General features: G+C 49.3%; 6 protein-coding genes across 6 annotated transcripts; 2 read left to right on the top strand and 4 right to left on the bottom strand.

Annotated features, from left to right (window-relative positions):
* Positions 1–306: 306 nt before the first annotated feature.
* On the top strand, positions 307–1,620 carry CGCS363_v004045 (uncharacterized protein; the record flags this gene model as incomplete). The annotated part of the gene is made up of 1 exon (XM_036635894.1): positions 307–1,620. The coding sequence occupies one exon, from the start codon at positions 307–309 to the stop codon at positions 1,618–1,620; it is 1,314 nt and encodes a 437-aa protein (XP_036498063.1).
* Positions 1,621–1,667: 47 nt separating this feature from the next.
* ats1 (N-acetyltransferase ats1) lies at positions 1,668–2,284 on the bottom strand (the record flags this gene model as incomplete). The annotated part of the gene is made up of 2 exons (XM_036635895.1): positions 1,668–2,179; positions 2,242–2,284. The coding sequence occupies 2 exons, from the start codon at positions 2,282–2,284 to the stop codon at positions 1,668–1,670; spliced, it is 555 nt and encodes a 184-aa protein (XP_036498060.1).
* Positions 2,285–3,365: 1,081 nt separating this feature from the next.
* ddh-3 (D-2-hydroxyacid dehydrogenase) lies at positions 3,366–4,613 on the top strand (the record flags this gene model as incomplete). The annotated part of the gene is made up of 4 exons (XM_036635896.1): positions 3,366–3,712; positions 3,766–3,818; positions 3,873–3,906; positions 4,013–4,613. 4 exons carry the CDS (start codon positions 3,366–3,368, stop codon positions 4,611–4,613), a joined length of 1,035 nt encoding a protein of 344 aa, XP_036498061.1.
* A 287-nt stretch (positions 4,614–4,900) lies between these two features.
* Positions 4,901–6,560, bottom strand: SEO1-4 (putative transporter SEO1; the record flags this gene model as incomplete). The annotated part of the gene is made up of 5 exons (XM_036635897.1): positions 4,901–5,012; positions 5,064–6,001; positions 6,052–6,137; positions 6,200–6,364; positions 6,413–6,560. 5 exons carry the CDS (start codon positions 6,558–6,560, stop codon positions 4,901–4,903), a joined length of 1,449 nt encoding a protein of 482 aa, XP_036498500.1.
* A 526-nt stretch (positions 6,561–7,086) lies between these two features.
* CGCS363_v004049 (uncharacterized protein) lies at positions 7,087–7,847 on the bottom strand (the record flags this gene model as incomplete). Its single annotated transcript, XM_036635898.1, has 2 exons — positions 7,087–7,448; positions 7,511–7,847. The coding sequence occupies 2 exons, from the start codon at positions 7,845–7,847 to the stop codon at positions 7,087–7,089; spliced, it is 699 nt and encodes a 232-aa protein (XP_036498501.1).
* A 1,203-nt stretch (positions 7,848–9,050) lies between these two features.
* Positions 9,051–10,529, bottom strand: pelC (putative pectin lyase C; the record flags this gene model as incomplete). The annotated part of the gene is made up of 3 exons (XM_036635899.1): positions 9,051–9,881; positions 9,934–10,036; positions 10,087–10,529. 3 exons carry the CDS (start codon positions 10,527–10,529, stop codon positions 9,051–9,053), a joined length of 1,377 nt encoding a protein of 458 aa, XP_036497489.1.
* Positions 10,530–13,179: the final 2,650 nt, after the last annotated feature.

The following is a 13,179-nucleotide window of genomic DNA, read 5'->3' on the forward strand; positions in this document are numbered from 1 at the left end:
CCCCCCATCCCAGGAAGCTTGGGCCACTTTCCCCTTGGCTCCTGAGGCAGATCCGATGAAGCTCCAGCCAGTCCCCGTCACCGCTGCAGCCAAATCTCCAAATTTCTGCACCGTACCTTACCTCCGTCCTGCATGCATCCTGTTCGACATCGATATTCGTACCGACACCGACTCCGGCAACGGTACATGCGTCTCTGCCCGACTGCGAGACACCAGCCGAGTGCAACAACAATGTCCCTGCCGCCCTGTTCCTGTTCCTGATTGTCGGTCTCTTACCAGCCTCCTGCTGCTCCACCATCAATCACCATGCCCAAGGTCCGCCTCCCGATCCGAAACCCCACACCGCAAAAGAAGGTCTGGAGCCACCTCCAAGCCGCGACCGCTACCTCCACCGCCGTTATCCCCCTGCCGCGACCTATCCGACCCCTTCACCTCTACCGCCACCTCCTCCGTGCTACCACATACTTCCCGCTCATCTGTCGTTCCTACCTGGAGGACTGGGTCAAGGACGGCTTTCGACGAGAGCGAGCGAGAGCTGCCTCGGCAGCAGCCAAATTGCCCACACGTAGGCGCGATCATGGCCGAGAACGAGAAGAACACTTTCTGCGCACAAAAGCACTCGGGGAAGGCAAAAGGAAGCTTGTCATCCTCAATGCCGCACTCTTGGGCGACACAGACCGCTTCCGCAAGGTTTTATGGCTCGTTTTTGGGAAGTTAGGCCGGCGACGCCGTGAGCTCATGGCCGACTTTGTCAAGAAGGAACCCGATCCTCCCGTGGACATCAACGAGCTCGAGAAACAAATGCAAGTGTTTGACTCAGAACGAGACATCCAGAAGGCCAGAAAGCTGCAGAGACTCAAAAGTATTCCCCCGACAAGGCGCGTGTTCGACCGGACCGATCCCACGCCCTGGGTTCGCCAGAAGCTCAGTCCCATCGAGGACAACTGGGATATCAAAAAGCTCACCCAGTTCTACACCTCCCAAAAGACGCAGCAACGCGATACGCCATCGGATTGCTGGCCTCGAACTGAACTTGACAACTTCAAGCCTGAAAAGTTCGTCCCTGAGAACGACGCATGGGGCCGAGAAACAGCAGCCCAAAGGAAAACAAAGAAAGTGCGTCTTTGGTGGAAGAGGACGGCAGGCAGGCTCGTGCCACCAGTGGAGCGCAATGAATGGGATTTGTTGCGCTCGATTGTCAGCGGTGATGCGCCTGAGGTCTTGTGGAAACTGGCTCCACGCAGACCAGTTGCTATGGAGAAGAGCGAGCAGGGGGACTTCCCATGGTCGGCCTATGCCTCAATTCCCGTTCGCGAAATCGAGAGACCACGGTCTCGAAAGAGAACCCGGTTGACGGGCAAGACGGATGACGGCCCATACTCGCAGACCCAACAGCTGGTGCGCGAGGTTCCATACAGCGACAGAAAGCTTCGGAGGGAGTTCGGCAGGTTATGGCAGGCGTCATCGTACGTGGAGGAGACTAAAAGCGATGAAAAGGGGCGGCACAAGCGTGAGTTTGTCTGGGGTAATCCTTTGACTAGCCCGCCCATCGCATCAGGCCCTCAACTTGGAATCTTTGAGGGCGTCGATGCCCAGGGACAGATACTTGGCGGAAAGTAGTGCCTTGTCTGTTTGTTTCTGTTATTATACCCCAGATCCCACTCTATCTAGTCTAGCAAGCCAGCCAGCTTCGGCAGAGCGTCACCATCGACACGCATGCCAACCCACTCGTCCATGGCCTTGGCGCCGATGGACTCGTAAAACTTGATACTCGGCTCGTTCCACTTGAGCACCACCCACTCAAGTCGGCCTCCATCCATGGCGACGACCTCCTTGGCCAGCTCAACCAGTAGGCGCTTGCCATAGCCCTTCTTGCGCTCCGTCTGGCGTACGTAGAGATCCTCTAGGTAGACACCGGGCTTGGCGCGCCATGTGCTGTAGTTGTAAAAGTACAGGGCCATGCCGACACCCTCGCCCGCCTCGTTGAACAGGATGAGACACCTCGCGGGTCTGCTGGGGGATGTGGGCTCAGTCACGGGCTTGCCCGCCGTGTAGGCGGTCTGGTCGTCCGGGGCGAAGGCGATGGTGTTTCCCAGTGACTCCTCGGTGGCCTGGACGCTGTCAAGTTCCTTCTCGTATTCCGCCAGCTCCTTGATCAGGGAGAGGATGATGGGGATATCTGGGGCAGTGTCAGTTCAAGTCCCCCCGCCTTCATGACAGCAAGATAGTTTACTGGCTTACCTTCGCGTCGCGCATGGCGGACGGTTGAGTTTGAGGGTGCCATTTTGGAGAGTGAGTTGCCGGTCTGTAGTGTTTTGAGCACAAGATAGCTTATTGCAGAGCCTCAATTGCAGGATCAAAGATTATTTATACGGCTCAGCCTGGTTCTCAAAGGGCGCGCATATGTCGAAGGTGGAGAAGGAATCATGCATGCGCCCCTCAACCAACGTTAGATTTATGTTTGTTTTCACCGCCTTCGGGTCTTGTGTTTCATCACCTGGGCCGAGTCAGAATGAGTCAGGATGCATCAAGGCAAGCATATCTACAACATCTACAGCCTCAAAAGCAGATTGTTTATAGGAGATGTCAGCAGAATACAGCCAAGTACTGGATTACCTTAGCTGGTGGTGTGGGGATGAAGGGTAGGGGAATGGCAATCATCTATCGGTATCTTATCATCGATCTGTAGCGACAGGGAACAGAGCTTCGCTCCCCAGTTGACAGCTCTCGAGGCAATCTGCAATGTTTCCTCAGTTCAGCCAGCTATTCTCCGCGTCACCGGCCTTATCGGCAGAAACATCCAGCCAGGCTCCGGCGGACATGTTCAATTGCCGCCGACACCGGGCCGGAGTCCCCCAGTCCGCGAATGGAGCGAGCAACGAAGATTGGATGAAGAAATGAATGATGCGAGAACCCTTGGCCGCAGACGCCATTGACGAGTCAAAAGATACGCAATTCCATTGAGCCAACCGTCTGAACTCCCCCCCACACACACTCGCATCGGCGGCGTTCCGACCTTCCTGTTGCGCCATCTGGCCCTGCGATGCGCTCAGAGGCCAGCGAACCAAACATTGGAAGACTGGACCCCCCGCACCAGCTCCAATGCCCCTCCATTTCAGGGTACATTACTGCTGTGATTATGCCATGACTTCCGCTGGTGGAGGGGGTCGGTGTGAGAGAGAGAGAGCTTCCTCTGTCCGTTATTTGTGATCCGACCAGCTGAAACCCGCCAACCTGAATCCCGTCCGCGCTCAAACTCCTGCTTATCAATACTTCACATCTGTTCATAAACAACACCAAGCCTCACAACCGCTTCATTCCTCTTACCGAGTAATTCCTCACGCCAACACCAAAAACCAATGATCATGCTCCTCCCGCCGCCAAACCCGACCCTCAAGGGCCAGAAGCTCTTGATCCTCTCCCAGTTCAAGCCCGACGAGGACTTCTACACCAAGCTGCACTCCCAGTTCCCGGATCTCAAGGTCGTCTACCACGAGCTCGGCTTCCCCGAGAAGAAGCCCGGCAGCACCTTTGACGAGAGCGAGTGGAAGGACGTGACGATCCTGCTCACCGGCAGCGCCCTCCCGGACCCGGAGCAGGCGCCGAAGCTGCAGTACGTGCAGCTGCAGAGCGCCGGCGCGAACCACATCTTGAAGCACCCGCTGTTTACGGACACGGATGCAGTCTTTGCGACGGCGAATGGTGTCCACGGGTATGTTTCCTTGAGAGAGTAGTGAGGCCAACGGTCAACTGATACCCGCGCAGACCTCAGATTTCCGAATGGATCATTTCAACCTACCTCTCATTCCAGCATCAACGTGAGTTGCTTCACCCTTCAGGTTACACCGCATGAGTGCTCATCAACCCAACAGTCCCCAAGTACATCGACAACTTCCGCGAAGGAAAGTGGTCTCGCGGAAATGAATGGGTAGAAGACGCCGTCGGTCGCACAATGCAAGTCCCACCTCACTCTCTCCTATCACGAGAGCATCTGACTAACCCTCGCCACCAGAGGCATCCTCGGCTACGGCAGCATCGGCCGCCAAACCGCCCGCGTAGCCACCGCCCTCGGCTTCAAAGTGCACGCCTACACCCTGCACTCGCGCCCGACGCCCGAGTCCAAGCGCGACAACGGCTACTCGCCGCCCGGCCTCGGCGACCCGGAGGGCAAGTTCCCCGCCAAGTGGTTCTCGGGCGCCTCCAAGGCCGACCTGCACGCCTTCCTCGGCTCCGGGCTCGACCTGCTCGTCGTCGCGACCCCGCTGACCGACAAGACGAGCCACCTGCTCGCGGCGGAGGAGTTCCGCATCCTGTCCGCGAAAAAGACGTTCGTGTCCAACATTGCGCGCGGGCCGATCGTCAACACGGACGACCTGATCAAGGCGCTCGACGACGGGCTCATCCGCGGCGCCGCGCTGGATGTGACGGACCCGGAGCCGCTGCCCGAGGGACATCCGCTGTGGAAGGCGAAGAATCTGTTGATTACGCCGCATATTAGCGGTATGTCGACGAGTTACACGGAGCGGATCCTGGGGATTTTGGACCTGAATTTGGAGCGGTTGAGTCAGGGGAAGCGGCTTGTAAACGTTGTCAACAAAAAGGAGGGTTATTAGACTGCTTTACTTTAGAAGGATCCGACAGCGATTGTGTGTAATAACCTCATTCTTGATGAACAAGGAGATTTCTCTCAACGGCGCTTGTATTAAGCATGGCTCGCTCAGTATGGCTACTTTTCCACATGAACACCGACTTATCCTGCACACATGTGGCAACTCTCATATTAGACTACCTCGAATGAGCCGTTCGTTATTGCTCACATAGCCACAAAGACATGCATCCCATATGAAGCCTTCCCCTCTCGCTCAGGTCTCAGTACCCGCGTCATTCCGTGCCTTTCCAATCAAACAGCTTCAATCCGCGGAGACGATGTCTTTCGATCATGATCACCTTCGACAGACGTCGAAGTGCCCTCTGCGACAGACGAATCCTGCGACTTGGGCTGGCGTTTCTCCCTGCATCTCTGTTAGCCACTCATTCTCCAATACAGAAACAGCGAATCTTACCCCTGAGTCCCCAACAACACCCTGACAACCTGCGTCGTAACCACCAAACACACGACCATCACCGCAGAATAGACGTATCCCTTCGGGAACCTCGGCGCCTCGACGGTGGGATACACAAACAGCGGAATCCAAGCATTCGTCGACGTCGCGATCGCCGTCATCAGAATCAGCGTCAGCGCCCTCTCCTCGATGTTATTCTTCAAAATGACGTTCGCCCAGCCGTACAGCACCGAGGACACGGCCACCGCAGAGTACGACGTGCTGAAGGCGAACCACTTCGCCGCCTCGGGCACGTTCCAGACCGCCAGGATGACGAGCCCAGTGAAGTTGACCGCCGAGGCGAGGGTGATTGCTGCAGGCCGGCCTATCCACAGGTCCGCGCTGAAGTTGATGAAGAGCACGAAGAAGATACCCAGGCCGGGGCTGATGGCGTTGAGCTTGTTCATCTCGGCGGTGCTGTAGCGCCCCAGGCTCTTGATCCAGAGGAGGAACGCGGCGCTGTTGGAGCTTGTGTTGAAGAAGAAGACGTCCCATAGGACGAGGAGGTAGAAGCGCCAGTTGGTGAAGACGCGCTTTAGGAGGTTGAGCGAGAAGGGGGTGCTTTTGACGGAGCTGCCTGTCTTTTCGAGGCGCGAGCGCGCGAGCTCGAGCTCGGACTTCTTCATCACAAGTCTGTTCGGTTTGGCGGGCGTGCCGGGCCAGATGAAGTAGCCGATGAATGCCAGGGGGAGTGTGATGATGGCGTTGATGATGAAGAGCCAGCGCCAGCCTCGTAGACCGTGGACGCCGTCGAGGTAGGTCGTTGCCGCGGCTTGGAGGAGGGATGCCGTGAGGGTGCCGAGTGTGAGGCCGATGTAGAATGTGCCACCTCGGCGACCGATCTCATCGCTTCGATACCAGGAGCCAAGAACGAAGTGAACGCCAGGGAAGTACGAGGCCTGTAGAACGTGTCAGCAGGCACGTCGGGATGTGGAACAACGAGGCCAACCTCGAACAAAGATACCATGAACCGGTAGGCCATGATCTCACCATAGCTTTGAGCGCGGTACTGGAGCAGAGTGAACAGTCCCCATCCTTATTTGACAAGAGTCAGCCTATGTTATTGCAGACGATTCTCAGTCTGATGCGTAGCTCACCTAAATCGAGAGTCGGCACTAGAATGTGCATCGGTACTCGGGGGAACAGGTAGATGAACGGCAGCAGGCCGACCACGTTTCCCACAACGAAGATGGTCTGGAACTGAACCAACTCATTCCCGTGGAAGCCGAGTTCATCGGCCATTCCTGATACGTATGCATTATCTAGAATGTGTCAATAACCTTCGGCCTGGTGGGTTGGAGGTCCCATACTGATGTTGGTCTGGTCCATATACTTGACCCAATAGAGGATGAAAGCATAGGGAACGATGAGTAGATCCAGCTTGAGGATCAGCTTGCGTTCCTCAGGACTATCGCTGGGCGAGAACCAGTGATACCACCGGCGTGCAGGCTCGGTCATGATGGGCACGATGCTTCAGACTCGCGACGAACAGGACGTTATCATTAATTAGCATGTCAGACGTTTGCATTCACTTTGACCTTAATAAATACAATCATTCTCCATTCTCCATCTCAACTAAGAAATCCCCGAAGTCGTCACCACAATACCGGAGCACATCACCGGCAAACAGGGGCCAGAGTCCCTGCGAACGCACCAAGCACCGGCCCAGGCCCCGACCAGCGCGCCGGTATTAGCGACCGCGTGGCATTATTGCCGACGTCTTATCTTTCATCGGATTCCGAGATTCGTGGTTGGTTCATCTAAACTTGTCAGGCTGTCAGTTTGGTGTGTCAACAGGGACCCCGACGATGGTGCAATTTCTCGCGTCATTGCGTGAGCGTTGCAGTCGGGCTTCCGCCGAACCTCAGTGCTGACGTCTCCTGTGGACTTTTTCAACTCCGAGGTTTAAAAAATATCAAGAGCGAAAAGTCAAAATATTTGATGAGGAGCATTTAGCTGTCCTCGATAACTACGATTACTGCCCTCATTGGAGCTCGTGCATGGTCCTCGGCGGCGGCGGAGTTGGCAACTCATTTATCTCATTCCTCGCATCCAGCTCTGCCTTGAAACTTTCTACCGTGCAATCATGTTTTTGAGCCCCTGTACCTTCTCCGTTCTCCACAAACACTTCGGTATGTGCTTCGACGCTTGGGGTTTTCCTGTTGGCACGGCGTCGACGCCATAGGAAATAGGCAGTGATGAATATCGCAATAGTGACGAGAGATACACAGGTGCTGACAGCGATGACAGCTCCAGTAGAAAGACCAGATGATGGTTCAACGGTAGAAGAGGCTGGCGAGGAGGTCGAAATGCTGCCGCCTGTCGTCGAAGTTGGCCCACTAACATCTTTCCACCGGTGATGTTAGCAACATACAGACAAAGGAGAGGATCTGTTTTTAGTCAACAACCTGTTGCTGCATCAGCTTTGCCAAGTTGGCAATATGCATCAAACACCTGCGTTGCGCTCGCGACCTCCGAGCTCGACTGGCCGCAGTTCTTGGCAACAGCAGTGGCAATGAGGTTGCTGAATCTATCCGAGCTTGCGGTGCAGAAGCAGCTATAGGATGTCGTCCTGCCTCCGTCACCGCATCCCGAGACCATGTCTCTCACGATGGAGCTGATGGGAACTTCGGCGCATGATGGCAGTGCGCTGTAGCCGGCCGCCTGGTCAAGATAGTAGACAGCTTCTACATGGTCTAGAATCCAGAAGCATACTATGCTGATAGTGTAGAGCTGAGACCTCATCAGGAGCAGTTTTGAAGGCACTAGACGATAGATCAGAAAAGTGGTGATGATGTGTTGGTCACCGCGCTTGTTGATGTGGATGAGATGGCAAAGATTGGTGGACGGAAGATTTTACGAGAGGACTTCCATATACGTATGCCAAATGCTCCTATCACACTGATGATTGCGAATTCGCATGCCGCGCGATGTCTGGGATGGGAGCTGAGCTTAGCTTAAGCCAAGCAAGAGACAATCTGACTCACTACAGCTGAAATGGAAAAGCCATCGCAGCTGATCTAGAAGGCTTGCACCTGACGCTCCCCGGCAAGATTTAAAGTTGACTCTAAGATACTGAAAAGGTAAGGTAGCTCGAGGCTCATCATTATCTTTTGGCCGTGATCAAGATTGTCAATGTCTACGCGCAATAACCAGCCTCTTTTACGAAGACTTGCAGGATCTCAGGACATTGGCAGACCATGTCACTACCTCGCAGACCACAAGACTGTTCCGAATGTGCCCTGCTTCCTGGGACCAGGCTGTGGAAGTCTCAAACATGGGATATGAAGTCTGCGTTTCCAACACAATGAGAGCACGAAGTGCCAAGATGCAGCTGTGGAGAGATCCCTGTAATCCATGAGACTAGTAGAGAGAGCCCGCCATCGACGCATCGCCTTAGCGTCTTCAGCCGCAATCAACTCTCCGATGCCAAAGGCACATGAAGTTTAAACCCGGCGTCCTAGACGCGATCGAACTCTGAACCGAACACTTGTACATACTTGCTGCCACTTTAATAACTATGCCCATGGTAGGTAGAAGTGCTGAAGTGACACCTGATGGAATTCGAGGGAAACAAAAGCCACTTCCCATCGCAATACACTTCTGCTGCCTGCCTAGCTGCCTTGGTCTCAGTTGCCTAGGGTGACCCCAATGGGTACATTAGCAAACGCTTTGCCTCGTGAAAAGGGCTAAATGGACCATTTGCCTGAGACAAACGTAGCCTTGCAATTCACATGCTGGATCACTGCTCGTCTGGAGCTATATAGAAGTAGTGCAAGACTCTGGTTGGTTTTATTTTACTTGGCCCCTGGCCTCAAAGATATTTACAAGGAATATATGTGCGATGGCAATGTTACAAGAATGCATGTGCCTCTCAAGACTGACAGATGGGTATCACAGAACGGTCCATCGGCCTCGACAGAACCCGGATCATGGCATCGAAGTTGCTTAGACGCACTGGGAGTACCAGTCGTTGACGACCTCGCACTTGCCAGAGGCGCAAGAAGTAGCGCCAGAGTATCCCTGGCCACCGCACTGGCCGTAGAGAGCAACAGAGCCGGAGCCGGAGCCGGAGCTGGCAGCAGCGCTGGTGGCAGCGGCGGCGGGAGCAGCAGCAGAGGTGGCGGCAGGGGTAGTGGCAGCGGCCTCGGCAACGGCGTCAGCAGACTTGGTGGAGCCAGAAGAGCTGCTGGAAGAGCTAAGCTTGCCGGCACCGGCGTTGTTGGGGACGCTGGTCTTGATGGAGCTGGCGGACTCGGCGGAGGCGATGGAGAAGCCAGAGAACTCGCTGAAGAAGGAGGTGTCCTTGAGCTTGGTGAAGTCGGTGGAGGTGGTGGTGTCGAAGACGTTAACCTCGCAGGCGCGGCCGAGAGCGGTCTTGCACTCAGCGTTGGTGGTGGCGTCGGGGGAAGAGAACAGCTTGCCCTGGTAGTCGGAGACGAGAGCCTTGACGTTGATGAAGGCGTTGCCCTCGAAGATACCGCGGGCCTTGGTGTCGCCACCCTCGAGAGCGTGGCCGTCGTTGTCGTCCCACACGTTGTTGACGGCGTGGAGGAGAGTGCCACCGCTGAGGGCAGGGCTGCGGCCGGAGGTCTTGTAGATGTAGTTGTTCTTCATGGTGATCTGGTCGTCGGTGCCGACCATCTCGAAGGTCCAGTAGTGGTATCCGTTGCAGCCGGTAGAGTAGTCGGACTCGCCGTTGATGAAGTTGTTGGAGAGAGTGATGCGCTTGCTGGGGTTGAAGCCGAAGACGTAGTGCTGGCGGCCAGGACGGGCGGTCTGTCTCAAGGGTCAGCATCATCACCATGTTATTTACGACCAAGTGACTTACCGTGACGTGGTCAACCCAGACAAGGTCAGCGCCATCGAAGCCGATAGCATCACCACCCCAAACGTACTTGGGGTTCAAGTCGGAGACCTGAATGTTTTGGATGCTTTTGGCTGTTAGTGCACGAAAAGATTCACGAACTAGGTTGGCACTTACATGACGTTGCTGCCTCTCATGCGCAGGCCCTTACCCTTGATAGCGCCCTTGCTGCCAACACCGAGGATCGTCTTGTTGTTGCCGACGTCAATAGGCTGGGTCGGGGCCTTGTACCAAGTCTCGGTCGAAGCAGGGTTGCTGCCGCAGTCGTCCTGGATGATCTTCTGGCAAGCAGCGCCGGTGCCCCAGCTGGCGCAAACGTTGCCGGACTCGGTGCCCTCAGACTCGGTGAAGTCGTACTCCTTGGAGAGGAGGATGACGCGAGGCTCGTCGTCAGTGAGGTACTCCTTGAGCTCGGTGATATCCGCAGGGGTGACGGCAGTTGCGCTGCCACCACCAGTAACACCAGTAGCAAAGCCTTCAGGCTTGCCAGAGACAGTCTGAGCCGCAACAAGGTTGGCAAGTCCTGCCAAGACTGCCAAGAGAGTGGGAGCCGACTTCATTGTGGAGTTGTCGTGATCGAACCAAGATTAAAAAAGCTGGGTAAAAGGCTGATGTTGGTTCGTAGGAAAAGAATTGGAAATATCGTGGTTGAGTTCCGGAACCCAATGAATGAATGAGAGGTTAGAGTGGCAAGCCAAAGGAACGAGAGACGGTATGAGAGGTGACAACCAAAAGAGATAGAAGTTTGGTAGGAACAGAGTTGCGAAGAGCAGTTGCCATGTGGGAGCCGAAGCCTCTTGATAAATCCCCCGTGCTCGCGCCTCGATCTACGCCCGCGGATACAGTAGCCGCCGCGGGAACGATGTTTTATCTGGAACAGACTACAGCTGTCACTTAATTAAATCCCGTCCTCAATTGGGAACCATACGACAATTACAGGGCTCATAATTGGGTTCTGCCCCAGCAAACAGTGGAGCGTGCGCCCATCGATCCCCTGCGCAAGCCGCACGCCTGGCCTGAAAGAGCAAAAGTATCCTTCAGATCCTGGCGAGAGCTACCGTATTTGAGTCCGAAAAACAGGCGAATCTGAAGTGGGGGTAGCTGTTAAATTAATGGGGTTATTTTGTTATTTTGCCTAATCTAACTGAATTAGGCACTTAAATAGGTTAGTATAGCTACGCTATAGTAATCCTACTAAAGTCTAATATACCTAAGTTTTTAAGTATAAATACCTTTAGCTAAACACTTAAACCTAGAGAACTCTATCTAGTTAAATCCTAGTTTTCTAATTAGTCTAAATTAGTTAGAGTTTTACTAAATTATTAAATAGTTTAAAAACTCCTTAGATTTAAATAATTTAAAGCTTAGTAGTTAGTTTTATTAATTTTAATTAAAAAGCTATTATATTATATAACTTCTAGTAAGTATAAAAGAGTATATTAATAACTACTTATAGCTATTTCTAAATTTATAATCTTAGTAGTAGCTAAATCTACTTTAGTAGTTATACTAATAATAATAATTATATTAATAGTATTAAAAAGATATATTATTATAGTAGTAGTAGTAATTTTAGCTAAAGGAGCTAATTTTATTATTATAATATAGTGAATATTTATTAATACTAAAAATCTTTTTTTTATTAAGTTAGTAATATATCTCTTTATTATTAATATAATCTCTTAATATTAATCTATTATTATTAATAGAGAGTTTAATAGCTAGTAAGAGCTTTAATAGAAGTAGTAAGAGTAGCTATTATATTATAAAACTTAGTAATTTTATTTACTATTTATTTTAATTTCTAATATATACTTCTATTACTACTTCTACTTATTTAACTTATAGTTAGTATTAATATTACTAAAACTTATAATATAAATATAAATCTCTAAGAAGCTTTATAAGCTTTTTATATAGAAAGTATATATTAAGTATTACTTAAGTTAACTATAGGGGGAGCTTTATTATTAAAGGAGTTAGGATTATAATATTAGTACTAAGTATTTCTTAAAATAATATTTAGATTAAGCTTAAAAGTAAACTATTTAATCTTAATTAATTTAAGCTAGAGAGGTTAATAAAAAGTTAATAGCTAATAAACTAAAATATTTATATTACTCTAATTAAAGTATTAGTAATTATTAATATTTTTAATATAGAGAACCTTATTATTATTATTATATAATTAATTTAATAGGTTATAGTAGTAAAGTAAACTTTACTACTTTTAAAATATATTAGTATAGGTAGTAAGTAAGCTTCTCTACTATTTAAATATATTTTTAGTAGTATTATATTAATTATAAAGAAGTTTAAAAGCTTAAAAAGAAATATTATAGATAAAGCTATTAATAAGTTTATACTTCTTTTAAGTAATATATTATTTATAAATTTTATTACTAAACTTTACTTAGTATTACTTTTATTTCTTAATAACTATCTTAATATTTTAGTATATAAAATATATAAATTAGAGAGGTAGTAAGTAAGGTAAGATTTTAACTTATAGTAGCTACTTTTAATAAGTAATATTATTTTATAGCTATAGTTTTAAAATTAATATATAGAGTAGTTAATAAACTTTTTATAGTATAAGATATATATTATTTAGAAGTACTTAAGAATATTTAAGAAGTTAATATTAATCTAAATACTATAAAACTATATATACCTAGCTAGTTATAAAACTACTACTTAATATATTACTATACTTTTTTATATACCTTATATATTAATAAGTAAATATAGGTATTCTATACCTTAATAAAGCTATTAGCGTTATAGTTATAATTCTTCTTAATAAGAGCTTTAATACCTTTTAAGCATATAGCTACTTCTATTATAAGTTAAGTAGTAATCTTATAACTTTAAGCGTAAAATTAAAGCTTAATAGTATTATTACTAATATTAAGGGTAGTAGTAGCTACTTTATTACTCTTAAGGGCTTATAAGTTTACTTATTTTTTCTTAGTATTTAAAGTGATATTTTTAAATATATACTATATATAAAACTATTACTTTAAAAGAGGAAATATATCTTTAGTAATATACTTTAAGTTAGTATTAAAGTTAGTAATAATAATACTTAAGTTAAGTATAAAGTTCTTAAAGAGAAACTTATATAGTTAAAGTAGTATCTATTAGAAAAATTTAGTAGTTTTAGTAGAAATAAAGTAAAAGTTAGTATTAAATATAGTATTAATAGTA

Source organism: Colletotrichum siamense (genome assembly GCF_013390195.1).
Source record: "Colletotrichum siamense strain Cg363 chromosome Unknown KSG_Cg363_contig03, whole genome shotgun sequence".
Classification (NCBI taxonomy): Eukaryota; Fungi; Ascomycota; class Sordariomycetes; order Glomerellales; family Glomerellaceae; genus Colletotrichum; species Colletotrichum siamense.